The sequence below is a fragment of the Lissotriton vulgaris genome, chromosome 8, assembly GCF_964263255.1.
Source record: "Lissotriton vulgaris chromosome 8, aLisVul1.2, whole genome shotgun sequence".
NCBI classification, from domain to species: Eukaryota; Metazoa; Chordata; class Amphibia; order Caudata; family Salamandridae; genus Lissotriton; species Lissotriton vulgaris.
In genome coordinates this window covers 813,852,510-813,871,280 of record NC_141696.1, presented here as the reverse complement: position 1 = coordinate 813,871,280, position 18,771 = coordinate 813,852,510, and the positions used below count along the sequence as shown (strand labels likewise).

The 18,771-nt window shown below is 49.7% G+C and overlaps 1 protein-coding gene across 8 annotated transcripts in view; it reads left to right on the top strand.

Annotated features, from left to right (window-relative positions):
- TFDP1 (transcription factor Dp-1) overlaps window positions 1-18,771 on the top strand; it is a 531,476-nt gene that overhangs the window by 405,909 nt on the left and 106,796 nt on the right. For all 8 annotated transcript variants that reach the window (XM_086934690.1, XM_086934693.1, XM_086934687.1 and 5 more), the window contains exon 9: window positions 8,891-9,042. In XM_086934690.1, the coding sequence (XP_086790816.1) occupies window positions 8,891-9,042 (152 nt within the window). The remainder of the gene's footprint in view (window positions 1-8,890; window positions 9,043-18,771) is intronic.

Sequence of the window (18,771 nt, the reverse complement as noted above, 5' to 3'; positions counted from 1 at the left end):
GATTCCGATTTAATCAGTTCCACCTCATCTTAAGTGAAGCTATAGGGTGGTGTAGGCCAGAGGATGCTGCACTTTGTAAGTGTGATGATCACTCAATTCAGGATACCATGCACTTTATATTTTTTTGTACCTTTTATACTGGAATTAGGAAAAAGTATATATTACCATTGCTGAAAGATAAAGGGTTCGTACAGGCATTATTTTATTTGCAATTACTGTAACACCCATTTTCTATTTTCTGTGTTGCAAATTTTTTTGTTGGGACTGTTCGGAGCAGGAAAATAAGATTGGCTGGTACAACAGTCCCATGCATTACAGGAAATTGTTAAATTGTTTTAAACTGATTTTGCGAACTGTATGTAATATGTGGAGAAGTTGTATATAGTATACTTTTATGATTTTTAATTAATCGAATAAAGTGGCACTTGACTACTGAAGGTAAGCCAATTCTTTGTCTCATTTGCGGATTCAAACTTGTGCTCACTAGTGACGAAGGACACCATTACAAGGTGGATTGTACGAACAATCCAATTGTGCTACCAAAAAGCAGGTGTATTCTTAGAAGCAAAACCCAGACTGCATTTTACAAGGAAAAAAAGGAGCCTCCCAGGCCTTCCTAGCAACATAAACTAAATGTGCGGCGGCCTCATGGTCCTAGGTCCACACCTTCACCGAGCACTATTGTATGGACTTCCAAGTGAACAAAGAATCACAAATGAGACCAAGAGAACTGAAACACCTGTTCACACACTCAACCTCATTATCTGAAGGAAACAGTTAGTTATAGATTCCTTACCTTAAAATTACCCTCAGGCGTCAGACTGGATCCGGAAAGTTTTTTGTCAGCCGTACCCCTGCATGTCGGAAGGTGGCGTTGGTCAACTCCACGTCTGTCATTGGCATTGTGGTCGCCGGGATGACGTCCCGGAAGCTAAATAGCCGCCGCCCTCGCTCTCTGATGTCAGTTCTTTTTCTGCGCCAGCAAGCTGAGATCCAGAGAGAGCGGTACCCCCAGTCACTTTTTGAATGCTTTGGGTTTTTTTTGCGACTTTTGTCAACTTCTTTTTTGAGCCGAAAGTCGACTCCTGGTGCAGGAGGGATGCCCAGTTTCAAGGCCTGCGGTTCCTGTACTCTACTTATGTTGGTGACGGATCCGCACCGCGTGTGCCTCTACTGTCTTGAGCGCGACCATGAACCCAAGTTGTGCTCCCACTGCAGAACCATGGTCCCAAAGTCTTTGCGGGAGTGGTCCCGAAAGCTACTCTAGGCCCGGCAGTCGGCACGCGTCGCTCGAGGTCCCAGTGGAGTGGGAGGTCGAGGGACCGATCGCGGAGCCTTCTCCACTCCTTGTCTAATTCTTCGCACTCTGGTACTGTAAGTCAAAGCACAAGAAGTCGAAGAGGCATTGTTGCACTTCGACTTCCCCTCGTCCCTCTGCCGACACGACAGCGGGTGGTGCCCCTCCTGGGGCTCCGTGTGTGGATCCTTCAGGGTCGACTCTGGCCTTCCCGGGACCGGAGCGACCCCTGCCCAGCTGCGTCAGTTCTACAAAGCGATGCATGCCACCTTTGGGCAGCCCAACTCTGCAGGTGCCCCTTTGGGCCCTGCGGACTCCGCACCGCCGGGCCCCCTTGGATCCAGGCCTGGATACGGATCGGCACCGCTCAACCTTATTACACCACCACCAGCGCCTATTCCACCGGCACCACGTCCGCAACTGACCCCGGCTGGACCTACAGCGTGCGTCGACCCCTGCTTCCAGCCTGATGTGGATATGGAGCCAGACCGGCATCGACCAACGCCGGATCCGGCGCCGATGCGTACTTATGTTCCTGTATTCCAGCCTGCCCATTTCCAGCCAGTTTGGCGGCCAGAGGAGGGTGAGGTAGATTGGGAGGGATCTGGTGAACCTTTAACTGATCAATGGCAGTACGATCAGGACTGGAGAGAGGAACTGGGGGATGCCAGTGGTCTGGACACCTCACCAGACCGTGGCATGCTGTGTCCTCCTACTGTGGCTACAGAGGAGGGAGCGTCTTACGCAGTGGTGTTGCGTAGGGCGGCCAAGGCCCTAAACCTCAAGCTACCTACTGTGGCAGTCGGGACTAACCTCCTGACAGATGCTTCTGCCGGCTGCGAGCTATTTGGAGCCCCTGCTGCCGTTTAATGAAGCCCTCACTGACATCCTTTTAGGCACCTGGTCCAGGCCCAACACAGGGGCTCCTGTGGATAGGATGGTTGCCTAACGCCACCGCCCGGCCCCGGACGACCCCACTTGCCTCTCCCAACACCCCTCCCCCTAGAGCTTTGTGGTCCAAGCTTCAATGTCGCAAAGTGCATCCCCTAACGCACCACCGGATAGGGAATCCAAGAACTGGATCAGCTTGAGAAGAAGTTGTTTTCTTACTCCAGCTTAGGGCTGCAGTCGGTGAACAGTGCATGCCTCTTGGACCGTTATTCCCACTCCATGTGGGATACGGTGGCTCAAGTGCTTCCTCAGTGTCCGAACTCTCACCTGCTGTTGCCGAGGGTAGAGACGCAGCAAAGCTCGCCATCCGCTGTGGATTGGTTACTGCTGAGTCACTGTGTAGGTCCATTTCCATGTCGGTGGCGCATCGCCGTCCGTCACACCTGGTTGAGGACGACTACCTTTTCTGGGGATGTCCAGAACACCTTGATGGACATGTTTTGATGAGCGTCGCCTGTTCAGCCACAAGGTAGACAGTGCAGTAGAGCACTTTGAGGACTCTCAGGCTACGGCCAAGTCCTTAGGCCTCTCCACCACGCACCCTGCATGGTCTGCCTTACGTGGCCACGAAAGGGATAGCCCAACATGTTCCTTTCAGAGCCACAGGCCAGCACAAGCTGTTCAACCTCAGCGCGGCCGGGGACGTGGGAACCACCAACGTGGTTCTGGGGACCAGCGGGCGGGCCAGCCCTCTACCGTCCTCTCTCCAACAGCCTCCAAGCCCTCCTAGTCCGACCTTTCAGGCCCATCAAACGCCAGTGGGAGGCAGGATCCTCCGTCATCTCCTCCACTGGCGCACCATCACGTCAGAGAGGTGGGTTTTGCAAATAGCCTGAAGGGGCTACTCCCTCCCCTTCAAGACTACCCCCTCCCCTTCGAGACTACCCCTTGAGGCATGCCACCCCAGTAATATCGAATGTCGGGGGATCAGCTGGCCCTTCTCCAACACGAAGTTACGGCTCTCTTGGCCAAGGAAGCCATTGAGCGCGTTCCAGCCCCAGAAGTAGGTCGTGGTTGCTATTCACACTACTTTCTGGTGCCCTAGAAAGAAAATGGTCTGCATCCTATCTTTGTTCTCAGAGACGTCAACCGCTTCCTCCAGAAGGAGAAGTTCAAAATGTTGACCCTGGCTCAGGTCTTGTCTGCCCTCTACCCTGGAGACTGGATGGTGCCCTTGGACTTGCAGGACTCATATTTTCATATCCCCGTCCTGCTGGCCCACCGGCGTTACCTGCGGTTCACAGTAGGCCACAAGCACTTTGTTTACGTTGCTCCCCTTTGGCCTTAGGAGCGTCCCTCGGATGTTCACGAAAGTGATGGCGGTGGTCGCAGCTCATCTGCGCAGATCAGGGGTTCCAGTCTTCCCTTATCTCGACGACTGGTTGTAAAAGGCGAGCTCGCCCCAGACAGTCGTCTCCCACCTCCAGACTACGGCCGACCTGCATTTGCTGGGGTTCTCCATCAACGTGCCGAAGTCTCACCTGACCCCCCTCTCAGAAGCTCCTCTTCATCGGAGCGGTTCTGGACACAACGTAGTTTCGGGTTTATCCTCTCGAACAGCGAGACCGGGATATTCGGGCTATGACTCCGGTCTTTCAGCCTCTATCCCGAGTTCCGGTCAGGATGACCCACAGGCTGCTGGGCCTCATGGCCTCCTGCATGTCGATCATGCCAGGTGGCATATGCGGGCTCTGCAGTGGGACCTGAAGTACCAGTGGGCGCAGCATCAGGGGAATCTGTCAGATTGCATCCAGATCTCGGAGGGCACTGCACGACAATTGCAGTGGTTGCTCACGAACCAGGATTGGGTCAACGGCAGATCCCTCTCCCTTCCCCAATCAGAACACACAGTGGTGATGGATGCATCCCTTTTGGGATGGGGCCGCCACATGAGAGTGGTGGAGATCAGAGGCCTCTGGTGGAGTCCGAGCTCCACATCAAGCTTTGGGCAATCCGTCTTGCACTAAAAGCATTCCTTCCCTCTGTCCCGGGTAGATTAGTGCGGGTGTTCATGGACAACACCACCGCCATGTGGTTCTGCAACAACCAAGGCGTGGTGATGGACCCTATGTCAAGTGGCCCTCCGTCTCTAGACATGGCTGAACATCAGGGCATATCCCTGGTGGTTCAACACCTGGCAGGTTCACTGAACGCCAGGGTGGACAAACTCAGCCGCAGGTGCATGATGGATTACGAATGGCGTCTTCACTCTGGGGTGGTGCAAGTTCTCTTTCAACTGTAGGGAGAGCCTTGGTTAGATCTATTCGCCACAGAAGAGAATATGCAATGTCAGCAATTCTGTGCGTTGGAATTTCGAAGGCGGCACTCGCTAGGCGACGCTTTTTGTCTCAAGTGGAGTTGCGGTCTTGTATAAGCTTTTCCACCTATACCACTTCTGCCCAGAGTGCTGAAGAAGATCAAGCGTGACCGGGCCAAAGTCATTCTTGTGGCTCCGGATTGGGCAAGAAGAGTCTAGTATCCCGAGCTGCTCAACATTGATCCCCCGATCCGACTGCCTCTTTGGGAGGATCTTCTGTCGCAGCAGCAGGGGACCGTCCTCCACAGAACCTGTCCAGCCTCCACCTCCTTGCGTGGAGATTGATCGGCGGCAGGTGACTTCCTTTAACTTGCCTCCCAAAGTCTGTGATATAATCTTGGCAGCCAGACGTCCCTCCACTAAGACGGTATGCGCCTGCAGATGGAATACATTGGTGGCCTGGCGCACAGTAAAAGCTGTGGATCCCTTTTCTGCTCCTCTTTCTGAATTTCTCTTATTCCTCCTGTCTTTGGCCCAGGGCTCTGCTCTGGGCACTCTTAAGAGCTACCTCACGGCTATTTCAGCCTTCCTCATCAGCCTTCTCTTTTCAATTCCCCTGTTGTAAATAGATTGCTCAAAGGCATTACTCATCTTTTTCCTCCTGTTCCCTTCGTAATGCCTCAGTGGAACTTAAATTTGGTTCTTACCTATCTGATGTGCGCTCCCTTTGAGCCGCTACAGAACTGTCCTCTCAGACTCCTCACTCTGAAAACTGCTTTTCTGGTGGCCATCACCTCGGCGTGCAGGGTGAGTGAGCTACAAGCTCTGTCTTTCAATCCTCCTTTTCTGGCTGTTCATCGGACAAGGTCGTCCTCCGAACTCGACCTTCCTTTATTCCAATGGTGGTCACTTCTTTTCATATTGGCCAAACCATCACTTTGCCCACCTTCTTTCCGCCTCAGCATCCTTCAAAAGTGGAAGAGAGGAGCCACAGTCTGGATCCAAAACGTGCGTTCTCCTTTTATTTGGATCGCACCAAACCATTCCGGGTGGACGACCAGCTCTTTGTTGGTTACGTGGGTGCTAAGAAAGGTCGGACCATCTCCAGGTGGGTCGTTCTGTGCATCAAGGCCTGCTATTCTTTGGCAAAGAAGGAGCCTCCAGTGGGGCTGCGCACCTATTCCACCAGGGCAACAGCAGCTACTAGTGCTTTGGGACTGGGAGTCCCCCTACAGGACATCTACAAATCTGGAGAGACAGCTTCTTTGGTCGTTCTGTTCCCCAGGACTTTCTGGTGTGAACTTAGTTTGCAGACTCACCTCCGGGGTTGGTATTGCTGGGGTATCTATTCTGAGGTAAGGAATCTATAACTAACTGTTTCTTTCAGATGAACAAGTTACTTGCCTTCGGTTACATACAATGGTTAGGTATAGAATCCTTACCACCCCACCAGTCCTCCCCGTTCTGTGAACTGACTTCTAGGGTTAAGGATTTCCTTTCAGGGCCCTAGTTTTGTGCCCCAGTGGTCAGTGTCTTGCATGGCTCTGCGTTTCTGGCGTGGATAGTCATGTTCAGAACTGTCAGCCCGCGAGGGCGGCGTCTATGTAGCCTCCGCAAAGTCATGCCGGCGACCACAAAGCCAACGACGGACGCGGAGTCTACCAACGCCATTTTCCGACGCACAGAGGTACTGCTGATGAAAAACTTTCCGGATCCAGACTGACACCTGGGGGTAATTCTAAGGTAAGGAATTTATAACTAACCTATGTTTCTTACAGATACATTGTTACCGAAGGTAAGTAATTTGTTCTTTAATTCCACCTCCAGGGTTGACCAGATTACGCTACAAAATCGATGCACAGCATGTGAATCTAGAAAGGATTCATGCTGCAAAACAAAATTGTTACTTACCTTTAGGAATAGTTTTACCGCTTGAGGGGTTTACTGGATTCACATGAGACCCTCCACCATCCTGAAAAATGAGGACTGGAAAAATACTGAGCACCATTAAAAGGAAGCAAACAAAGACCGGAAAATTTGCCAAGGGGCAAAAAAATCGGAAGATGGCAACAGCGCACAAGTGCTCAAAGGGGCGTACGTCTGATGTACTGGTATGACGGACATAGCACCAAATGGCTACAGAAGACGCCCAGCGAAAGAGGAAATGAGGACCAACAAGATGATTTCGGACCCAAACTCTAGATGGTGGAATAATGCACAGCGTGTAAATACAGAAGATTCTTCAAGCTGCAAAACTACTTCTACTGTTAAGTAAACATTTCATTTTTATACACTGTCATAGTGGGCACGGTATGTTGGACCTTGCTTTCTCACTTTTGCTGTGTTTAATAAAAATAATGCAAAATTACTAGAGTTGTGCATAGGAATTAAATGTGTGGGATAGGCATGTGTTTAGAATGAGTAAACTGGTGAGTTGTCCACATGATAGCCAGAGTACAGCTCAACCATAAACATTAGTAATAATATTTCACATGCATGTGACGTCTATGCAGGTAACTCATAAACAATATTGTTTTCTATATAGCATTACCAAAATCTTTAGCAACATGAAAATATGTAAATTTATATCCGGTCACTCTACTGCAGCAGTATGTTTAAATTGCCAAAATGGTGACAGCAGGATCTGGGGGTAAGCTAAGCCTTATCTAAAGAACCTAAGATGGCACTGGCCTAAAGTGGCAGCAACCTGATGTTCATAAAGATCCAGCGAAATCCTATCCTTCCTTGGTTAATTTAAGCCTACTGAAATAAAAGTGCCCTGGGACAATCGTATTTCTAATCGTCATCAGAATTTTGAGCTGTGTTCCGTTATTCTTGCTGCTCATTGAATGTGTCCTGAAGGAGGCACTGGTGCGGATCGTTCATGTTACGGTCTGAAGGCCAGACATCATAAGGATGATGAACTGTCTTTGTTTTTTCAAATCTCAGTGCTCCAAGTCCTCAAACGATGTCTCAGTGATACTTGCGTCAGAGCAAAGAATACAAACTGGCCCTTCTATATTACATGAGTAGTCATCGGTTAAGCTTGTTTGTGTATTGCTCTAGATTTAGTACCAGTAGAGAAACAGTGTCTATCTACAAGTGGTGCAGTTGTGAGCCCATACAGTGTCAGCCCACCAACACTTTAACCACAGCTCCGGGCTCTACTTCAACTCCACTCCAGAATATTCTTCTCTAAACAGTCTCTTGAGGTTTCTTTGGGTTAACAGTTGCATTCCTCAGGTTTTAGATAGTATGCCCAAGCGACGTGGAAGACTTGCCAATACATCATTGCATTTGGCTGTTTTGAGGCATTTCTATAAATTAAAAGCAAAAGTATTCCCAGATAGTTTAAGGGGCCCTAACTTCAGCTCCGTCTCGCAATTTTTTTTTTTATTCTGATCCTTGATGTCTCCCTTTTAATGCCTGGTTGATTTGGGTCACAGCCAGGCGGTAGTGGCTGGGTGCCGTGGCAGCTCGTTGTTGCCATCTATGTATGAAGTGTCAGTTGTCTGTGTTAACTCAGAAATGGAAGACTCCTCCTCCATCTCTTTCACTGCTCTGGACAAGGAGTGTAATAACATGACTTCTGTTGATAAATAAAAATCTTAATTTCGAATCTGGCAAAACAATCTCCAGTGACCCTGTGATATTTTGGGGGTAATTGTTTTCAGGCTGCTGTTTGGTCCTGCACCACGTCTTGCTTTTTCCTGGCCCTCATACTGTCTTGCCTGATGTCCTGTAAGAGGTGGGAACTTGCTGCCTTAAGCAGCAATGGAATATGGTTCCTCTGTTTACATCAGAATTTGATTACACATTCCTTACTGTGAACAAATAGTAAGCAGCCAGTCTGTTTATCCCGTCATGCGTTTGTACATTTGTCATTTAAGAACTGTAATTAAGAATGAACTCTTGGTGCCAAATGTGCTCCCTCCAGTAGCATTGTTCTGCAGGGTTATTTTCATTTCCATACATGACAGCTGCACTATCCACACATTTACAATAAGATCTATTCTCTACACGTGTCAGTGTGTAGGCACCAATAGTGACTATCTTCAAGGTTTTATTAAATAGTTCACACACTTGTTGAAGCAATGCTATTCCTGGTTACAGAACAGCCCCCTTTTTAATTCAGCCTCATTGAAATTTTATTGAAGCACTCGGGATACAAAAGAATGTACTTTTAGAATTCTGGCATGAGGTCATTAAAGGGTTTCTGGTTAAGGAATGTCTGCTTTGGCCTAGGCGAAGTATTGAAGTCTTCCATATCTTGTGAGCCCTTAAACTTTAATATTGAGCAATTTTTTGCATGACGACTTCAGAATTTTTTTTGTTGGTGTGCTGTGAACAGTTGATGAATTAATAATATTTGTAACCTTTTTCAGCAAATTGCCTTTAAGAACTTGGTTCAGCGGAATCGCCAGACGGAGCAACAGACGAATAAAACCCCTCCGTCCAACTCTGTCATACACTTACCATTTATCATTGTGAACACCAGCAAAAAGACAGTTATAGACTGTAGCATTTCTAATGACAAGTAAGTCGAGGAATGCAAGTTTCTAAAATACCTTTACTCTTTGATATTTAATATTCTCACTTTTATTGCTAATAACCAATTTTTAAAATGTTAATGTTACTGCAATTTATATAGCATAACAGCTGACCCAGCAAAGGGGCGTCCAGACGCTGACAGCAGAACAGATAACATGGGGGGAGAGGCGGCTACACGGTGGGAAACAGGTGTGTTTTAATGGCCTTCCTGAAAGAGTAGTTAGGGTGGCTCCGAATGTAAATGGGCATCGAATTCCAAAGGTGGCCTGCCCTACTGCGGAAGGAACGGCCTCCTGCCCGCACTCTCCGAAACCTTGGAACCTTCACCAGGTGCTGGCCTAGTGAGCGGAGTTGACGTGTGGGGACATAGGGAGTAACTAAATTGGCCAAAATACTGGGGGTATTGAATTTTAGCGCTTTAAAAGTGATGCAGAGGGGCTTAAATTCAATTCTCCTAGCCACCGGCAACCAATGTATCCGGTGGATGGTGGCAGACACCGGGCAGGACCTTCACAGGCCAATCAGAGATCTAGCTGCTGCATTTTGGGCTCGTTGGAGCCGCGCAATCTCCGCCTTATTTGCCCCTAAATACAAAGAGCAGGCATAATCCAATCTAGACATTATAGATGCCTGAATGTTGGTCTGGCGAGTAGGTGGGTAAAAAAAAACAATAGGGGTCCGAGCTCCCATAATAGCCCAAAACAGGTCCCTGCTACCTTTTTGGTTTGGACTTGGTAGCCAAGGGATGAGTCCAACCATACCCCGAAATTTTTGACGGCCTGCTTTGGGAGCGGGGGGGATTGTGGGGGAGCTATCTAGGCTTACAGGCCACTGTACCTTAAAAATGAAATGAAGGTACAGTTATCGCATAGAAAGACATAATTGTTGGTGAAGCAATCAAGTTTTTATGCATCGGAAACAAGACCATGATCATTCAATTGAAAGTGTACATAAATAGTATTCAGTCTTAAAGTGAGATGAGGATGGTACGTTGATCATAAACATGGATGCATATACAGGCAAATCACAAATGCAGGGGCTTCTTTCATTGAATCATCACCATTAAAAACTGTTTTAGAATCAATCATTTTTATTGTGTGGTAGCAAGATTACAATTGCACAGCTTAGCTGCCTACATCAAGGCACCGGCAGAGCGAAGACTAAAATGCACTACACAGCTTTCAGGTCTATATCCCGGGGGACGACCTCGCAGTGAGTTAAAACCTCAATGAAATCGCAAGGCACCTTAGTGAAGATACCACTTTTATACACAATAAGAAACAAAAGAAAAATAACCTGGTTGAATGTCTGGATTGTCCACGATAGAGGACCTAGGGGAGGGAAACGAGGTCCACCCTTTCTGACGGGCTAGTTGGTCCCATGCTTTGAGGGTCGGGGAGGTGACCGGAGAAGAGTACAGTCCCCATGTTTGCGTGGAAGCCACAGTTTGCGCCATATGTTTCGCCCGGCTACCTTCTGGTCCATAAAGTTCCAGTGTTCGCTGGACAGGGCTCTATTCTATTCGGTGACGTGGCGGAGACAGAAAGCTTGATCCCACTAGCGGGTAGCCGAGCCCCCCAATCTCTTTCGAGAAGGTCACCAGCGCCGACTCGAGACATGGTTTCTTATTATCCCAAAAAAACTTAGAGTCCTTGCAACTTCCGAAGGACGCCTGTAGGCGGATTCACAGATAGCATCTGAAAGATCTATAGGATGCGCTGGAGTACCGTTACTTTTACCACTGCCAATCTCCTGTACCAAGCCAGTTTAAGACGCGTCCAGGCCGATAATGCCTTGACCGTTTGCTCTATCAACAGTGCATAATTGAGGGCGATTGTCTTCGCGATGGACGCGGTCAGCCGAATGCCCAGATATGTGATGTCCGTATGTACCCATTGAAAGGCGAAATCTTGTTGTAGGTCTTGGACCTCCGCCCCGGGGATAGAGATATTAAGAATTTGTGACTTCACAAAGTTGACCCTGAACCCTATGAGGTCTCCAAAATTAGTAAGCTCCCTGGACAGGTACTGCAGAGTTGACCGAGGGTGTGGAAGGTAGATGATGACATCATCGGCATACATGCTAATTTTGTGTGTATCCGCTCCAAATTTGATTCCTGCTATGTCAGGGTTGGACCGAATACGTTGGGCAAATGGCTCCATGTAGAGCGCAAATAAAAGATGGGCTAGGGGACAACCTTGCCGCGTGCCCAGGGCAATGGGGAAGAGGGTCGACTTACAACCATTAACCCCACCGCAGCCGTAGGGGAGGCGTATAAGCAACGAACCCACCGGACGAGGTAATCCCCGAAACCAAAGGCGTGTAGAACTGCCAAGAGATACACCCAGTCGACGGGGTTAAAGGCTTTCTTCACGTCAATCGAGAGCAAGAAGGCCTGAGTGCGAGATCGGTGAACCAAGTCGATAAGGTGTAGGAGCCGCTTGGTGTTATCCCCTCCTTGTCGCGTTGGAATAAAACCGGACTGATCCAGGTCTATAAGGCCATCCATAAGGGGGCTAAGTCGTGAGGCCAAAATACTCGCAAATAACTCTGCGTCAATATTAAGAAGCGAGATTGGCCGGTACGACCCACAGTCTCTTGGTTCCTTACCCGGTTTAAGGATTACTGAGATTGCCGCTTCAGACATTGAAGGCGTAACTTCCCCAGTGTCGAGAAAGGAATTAAAAAGTCTTGTTAAGAGGGGAGCCAGCTCCACGCAGAATGATTTATAAAACAGCGCCGGAAAGCCATCCGGTCCCGTTGACTTAGCTACCTTTAATCGCGCTATCGCCGATATGACCTCTTCTATGCGAATGACTGAGTCCAAGTTGTCAGCCGACGATTTAAGCAAGGGGGTAATATCGCAGGAATTGAAGTATTTCCCTGGGTCATGTATATGGACGTCTTCCCTCGCATAGAGGCGTTGATAGAACTGACGGAAGGTGTCAACAATGAAGGCATCTGTGTTATGCTCCACTGCATTCAGATCCCAGATGGATTGGATCTCAGATCTCTGAGCTTGTGCTCGGAGCCTATGTGCCAGCATCCTCCCACATTTATCCCCACTGAGATTGAATTTGTGCCACAGCCTCAGAAGAGCATGCTCAGCTCTATCTAGGTCCAAGTGCTTTAACATGCGTCGCCTCGTTTCCAACTCTCTCCAGACTCTCGGGCCCCGGTTCGCTTGTGAACTGCCTCTAATTCACCCACCTCCTTTTCCATTTCTGCGCACTTTTCTCTGCGCAGTCCCGCAAAGGATGCCGCAATCTCGATAAATTCACCCCACACCACTAGTTTCAGAGCCTCCCATACCGCAGCAAGAGGAGTACCCACCTGGTCGTTTTCCAAGAGATAGTGTACTATAGTATCTCGGATTCGATTGATGACTTCCTCCGAATGGAAAAGTGAGTCGCGGAGACGCCAACCCGGTGGCGCCGAGCGAGAGCATCGCAACGTGAGTAGTTCGGAAATGATGGCATGGTCTGAGAGGGAGCGGTGGGTGATATCCGCAGGTGAGGGAGGAGAGAGGTGGAGGCAAAAAAATTATCCAAACGCGCATATGTTTTGTGTACCGCTGAAAAGTAAGTGTAGTCGCGCCCACTAGGGTGCTGGACATGCCACACATCTCCCAATCCACAGTCAGCCAACCATTGTTTACCTCCCTGTGACAGCGCCCCTGTGTGATTAGACCTCTGGTCTCACCTATCCATCCCTGGGTCCATACCACATTAAAATCTCCTCCTACCAGAAGTGCCATATCAGGGGAGGCAAGAGCCTCAGACTGAGCTAGACGTATAAAAGGCTGTTGCCGCTCATTTGGGGCATATAAGGACCCTATCGTCATTTGCGTATCTCCCCATTGTACCCAGATCGCTAAGAACCTGCCTTTGATGTCTGCTACCGTGGAAATTACTTTGCATTGCGAACGCATGCTAAGGGGGGCTTTAACGTAGTTTTGGGGTCCTAGCCGGTGAACTCGGTCCATTTGGATCTCTTGACCCTCTTCATCTCCGAAGATCTGCTGAAACAGGGCGCTAATGTAAGCGCAAAGGTTTTCCCCCTCTTCTTTCCAGGGGACCGCTCGAATCCGAATGGTATTACATCTGGAGCGGTTCTCCAAGTCCTCCGCATGAGCCTGTAGATCTATATTCTGTTCTTTGAGACAAATCATCTCTTGTTGAAGTTGGTGCATGTCATCCTCTCTTCCCAGGTCATACTCCTCTAAAGTGGCCACTCCTTCTCCTATGGCGTCGACATCCCGCCTAACCTCTCTGAGATCCGATGAGAGTTGGGAGCGCAGCTCTTATATATCCTCCTTGATGGTTGTGAACAGCTCAACCATAAAAGCTTTGGTTGCCGGCCCGTCGTCGTCCTCCACCTGTGGTGTCTTGGCATCCGGTTTAGAGGTATAGTGGCCCGATGTTTTTTGCAAAAGGACTTTTAGGGGCTTGTCCTTTCTACCTCTGGCTGATGACGTGTCAGCAAGCAGGTTGCAGACTGCTATAAGACGCTCCCCAAACGAATCAAGAGGAGATGTCACTCCAGCCCCATGCAGGTCCGACTCTCACAGGTGGGCTGGTCAGCAGACTAATCTGGGGGGTGAGCAGAGTTAGTCTGCGCTGTATTGGAGATGAGGGCCAGACTCAAGGTTCCAGGATGGCGCAGGTAAGCCGGTTGCCAGGCCTCTCTAGCTGTAGATGTCAAAGCCCAGGTCGGGTGGTGTAGAGCGCTGGAGTAAGATTCTAGACCTGAGAGGGACAGCTGTCTCACCACTGCTGAGCCTGGGGCAGGCACAGGCGGCACTCAAATTTAAGACCTACCAGAGTCAAGGGGCAATCAAAGAAACAGTGGGGGGGCACACTGCAGTTATCAGCTACCTATTCACAGCGCCCCAATTATGCTCACTATGCCTTTTCAGGGGGGCAGGTAATACCACAGTTCAGGAAAGCTGGTCACAAGCTCCAGCGCGGAAATCGCAGCCCTCTGAGCTGCGGGCTGAAGACAGGCCTTCCGGTCGCTGGCGCGCTGTAGGCCACAACCATAAGGCCTCTGAAGCCTCTCAGTATGGGCACGGCAGGAGGCAGCACCAATTCTCGCCGTGTCAATGCCACCGCAGCATGCAGTCAACACTCTTTGCTGCCAGGCCCCGGGCCGAGCCTCTCACGACAAGCCCTGCTCTCGCATAGCCCTGCTCTCACCTCGCGCTTTCTGCCGCAGAGGGGCACGGAACTGCTCGCTCAGCGGAAGGGGGGACTCACGGGAGCAGGCAGCCCCCACCACTCGCTAGAAAGCAGCGCCAACGCCGTCCGCCGACTCGCGTATCAACTACCACACCCGGGCGCAGGATCACCGCCCCTCCACTTCTCACCGCTACACTGCTGAGGAGCCGTCCACTTTGCTGGGCAGGGGCACCACGGACCTTCTCCACGCGCCAAGCCTGTATGGATGGCCCCTCGGTAGCACCAGCGCCGCACCTCACTCAGGCGCCCTCAGTCTCCCGGTGCCACCAGCGCTGCACCTCACTCAGGCACCCTCAGTCTCCAAGTGCCATCAGCGCTGCAGCTCGCTTATGTGCTCTCCGCCGCACAGGGGGCTGCAGACAGGCCACCTCTGGGAACACAAGATGGCGGGCACCTCGTTTCGCTTCTCCCCTTGGACCCGCCAGCGGCCACTTCAGTGCAACACTCAGTCTGCGGGGCAGCACACCAGGGAGGATCAGGCACCAACTCCCTCCACCAGGCGACCTCAGCTACGGCAGCACCGAGGCTTCACAACAGCAGTAGGCACTCGCTAGGCCCGCCGGGCCGCAGCAAAGTCGGGCCTGGCAGACCGAATCAAGCAGGAAAGCCACCACAAAATCAAGAAGGGAGCCTGTTGTCAGCACCCGGACCTCAGTGCAGTTCGCCCCACTCAACGGTAGGCGCGGATGGGCATCAGGGAGGGCGATATAACAATGCTGATGGTTGGCGGCGCCGGAGGGTTAGGAAAACAAGTCCTATCTCTCCGCCATCTTGGTCACGCCCCTAAAAACAGTTTTAGAACTAAAAAAAATATTTTTTTATTTTAGCACTTAGCCGTTGATGGCCTAGGGAATAAGATGCTGTCCCTTATAAGGCTCCAGGTTGTTCAGCTACGATGCTGTAGTCCTCACCTTTAGCAATTCATTTCCTCCTCGTTTTTTTTCCCTTTGTAAAGCTTTTTCATTTTTACTCTACATATGTTTAGTTTTCTCTTGCCGTGATTGCCAGGTCTCATAGTCTACTCTTTGATTTCATTCACCTTCCCCTTGAAATCCTTGCCTTTGCAAATAAGGCCAAAGTGCCCATTCTTTTTACAATTGCTACAGTTTCCCTTGCTTGCTGGACATAGTGTGTCATTGGCTAAATACCTGTCATTGTCCTGTCTTCCCACAAAGAAAGCAATTGCCTTGAAAAGTACTATTCCTCTCCCCAATATTGTGAACCTCCTTTTTTTTTTGTCCTGGGTTTTTAACCACATGCACTGCATTCTTTTTCTCCCCTTCCTTTTTTATGACCGCAGCACATTTCACTGAATGCTCTGTATCCTTTTAGCAATGGACATCATCCAAAGAAGATTCCTCCTTCTGCCACAGTTCCTCTCGCCCCTTTCAATATTGTATCTCAACATAAATTGGTCCTTTATCCTCTCATCCACTAAGGAACCATATTTACATGTGGAGGCCAACTTTCTTAAACCTATAGTATGATTCTCCACCGTTTCCCCTTCTACCTGGCTTCTGCGACCAAAATAGTAACGTTTGAGGATGGTGCTGACTTATGGCAGGTAGTGTCTATCCAATTTAGCAAAACACACTTCATACTGACTTAAATCTTCACCCACAATGCCCAGCAAGTGATCAAAAATCTCTTGCCCTTCTGAGCCTAAACAGTGCAGGGGCCACGCAGTCTTTCTTACTGAAAGTGATGCCCCACACACCCTGGAATATCTTTCAACTACTTTGTGCCATTTCTGCGACTTAATAGGTGGATACCAGGTGAAGTTAGAAAACACTGTGGCTCTGTTACATTTTGCATGCCTTGAATGTATACACACTCCAAAAAACAAACACCATTAGTGCAGATTAAAGCTCCCTCAAATCAGATCTGCAATCCATATCTGTCCAACAAAGCCTGCGAGGTAGTAGTTAAGATAGAATTGTTAGAATAGCAAATCACTTAAACCACACCTGCAATGAGCGTAAGCAATATTGGACCATACGGTACAGCAGAAATAATGACAATACAATAGGACAAAAAATAAAATATAACAAAGTAATTATTCCATCAGGAATAACGCTGTCACCAGTGCGAAGCAATCCTCAGGACTCGCATGCAATTTCAGTCAGCCCTCCGCAGTTAGAGCATAGTAAACAACCAGATCTCCACAGATATACGGTCCTGTTGTACAGTGTGCGCGTCACTAAAGAGAGAGGAGTGCACATATCACTTACTGAAACGCCTCACACTTCTCTGATGCCCTGTAACGTCACGCCAGACATGCGTAGTGTGCATGTCACTGAGGCTACTAAGTACTTTCTGGATCAATTCCTGGATATCCGTGGACGAATTCCCTGAAGTAAGATGGCCGCCATGCTATGTCACGTGATGATGCATTAAGTGCGTGTGAGGAGGGTCAGGGACCTGAGGCATCACCCTATAACATTACACCTAGCTGGTCTCCTTACCGTCTTTGACGATGAAGATGGTGCAGGAAGCCCAGACTGCCCTATAACGAGGAATCTTTCCCCCACCCCACGACGCACATGACCCGAAAATCGTTCCTCCCGGAAGCGACGGGACTCAGCGGCCTGACCAATGGGACGTCGATAGCAAAAGTCGGGACCAGCAGAAAAAGCTGGAAGTGCAAATCATCAGCACGCCCACTGAGGAGAAAACTACAGAGAGAAAAGCAGACGCCGACAGAGCCAAGGACTCCATATTGTGACGAGGAAACGCTGAGGGAAGTCAAATCGAAGACCCCGAGGCCTGGTCCGAGGAGTGGTGGAGCCCGGAGGACATGCACGAGCCACCACAACTCAGGAGTGTTGTGGCAGACACCGGTACGTGACCGGTACGTGACCGGTGCTGTGGGTATACTAAGGGAGGGGGGTGGGATAATCTGGGGAGGTAGCATATTTATCTCCCTTGCTTTTGCAACTATCTCGTAGCTCATATTTCCAGAAACGCCCTTACTCCTGTTCCTGTGATTCTACACTTGGCTAAAACCCCCTTCACGTATTTACCGTACCTCACATTTGAAAGCCCAACCTCGCACGTGGTGTAGTGACGGACTAGGTTAAGACCTACACACCAGATAGGGTCAGTGACCGCTATTTTCTTCTTTATTTTGAGTGCTTTCAGTACTCCGGGGGAAACTCTACCAAAGGAAATGTCAAGAGCCACCTGTTCAACCTGAGCCGCTTGTACCACCTGACAACACCCCTGAGAGAGAATGCTGGAACATCACTCACAGGAACATTCTGTCACACACCAACAGGATTGTTGTTCTGTTACACTTTATTTACAAAATGATATCCGCCTTCTACTATGGGTTATTGAATACCACCAATAAAATCCTACAATATTCAACCCATACGGCCTCCTCGCTTCTGTTTCATACCTTCCCTGCGACATTGCCCCAGGCGTTGCTGTGCCGCTCAGCAGCGTTGAGTCAGGAGTCGGGTGCAGAGAGAAAGACGTTTGAAAGGAAAAGCAAGGACTCCCTTACACATGAACATTCACGTGCCACAGAGCATCATAGGGCCTTTGAGACGAGGACAACAAACAATGGCCTCTCTCCTGTAGATGGCGGTGAGTTGACTTTTAAATATGTTCATGCATTCCAACTCACACAGAGAAACCACAACCTGTAGGTTAAGAAGCGCACGCGCTTGAAACATCTTTGTGCAAGGAGCTTTTGGAAATGCTAGGAGGGTAGCTGTTCTTAACAGAGTTTGTGTACAGGTGCATAGTAAGTACTAAGAAGAGGCTCTTCCATATCTGAAAGAAACACATCGTGATCGATTCCTTACCTTAGAATTACCTCCAGGCGTCAGACTGGATCCGGAAAGTTTTTGTCAGCAGTACCCCTGCTCATTGGCAAGTGGCATTGTGCGGCTTCGCCTCAGTTGTTGGCGTGGTGGTGGCTGAGATGACATAGCAGCAGCTACTTAGACGCTGCCTTCGCTGCTCTTTCTTTTTCCGCGCCAGTAAGCGCAGGTCCGGAGAGAGTAGTACCCCAAGTAATTTTCTGACTGTGTTTTTGAGGCTTTTTGTCTTTGTTTTTTCGAGTCGATCGACTCCTGGTGTTATAGTGATGCCCGGTTTCAAGTCTTGCGGGGACTGTCATCAGATGATGTCGTCGACGGACCTTTACCGCGTGTGTCTCTACTGCCTGGGGTGCGACCACGACCCCAATGTCGTGCCGTGACTGCCCGGCTATGGCGCCGAAGACTTTTCAAGAGCAGTCCTGAAAGTTGCTGGAGGTCCGGCAGTTGGCTCCGCGCCTCTCAAGGTCCCGGTGTCGTGGGAGGTCGAGGGACCAGTCGCGGAGCCATCACTATTGTTCTTCTGGATCGAAGTCTTCGCACTCGGGGTCAGGTAAGACGAAGCACAAGAAGTCGAAGAAGCGTCATCGCTCGATGACTTCCCCTCGCCCGTCGCGGCTGAGGGTGCGGGTAGTGCCCCCCTCGCCC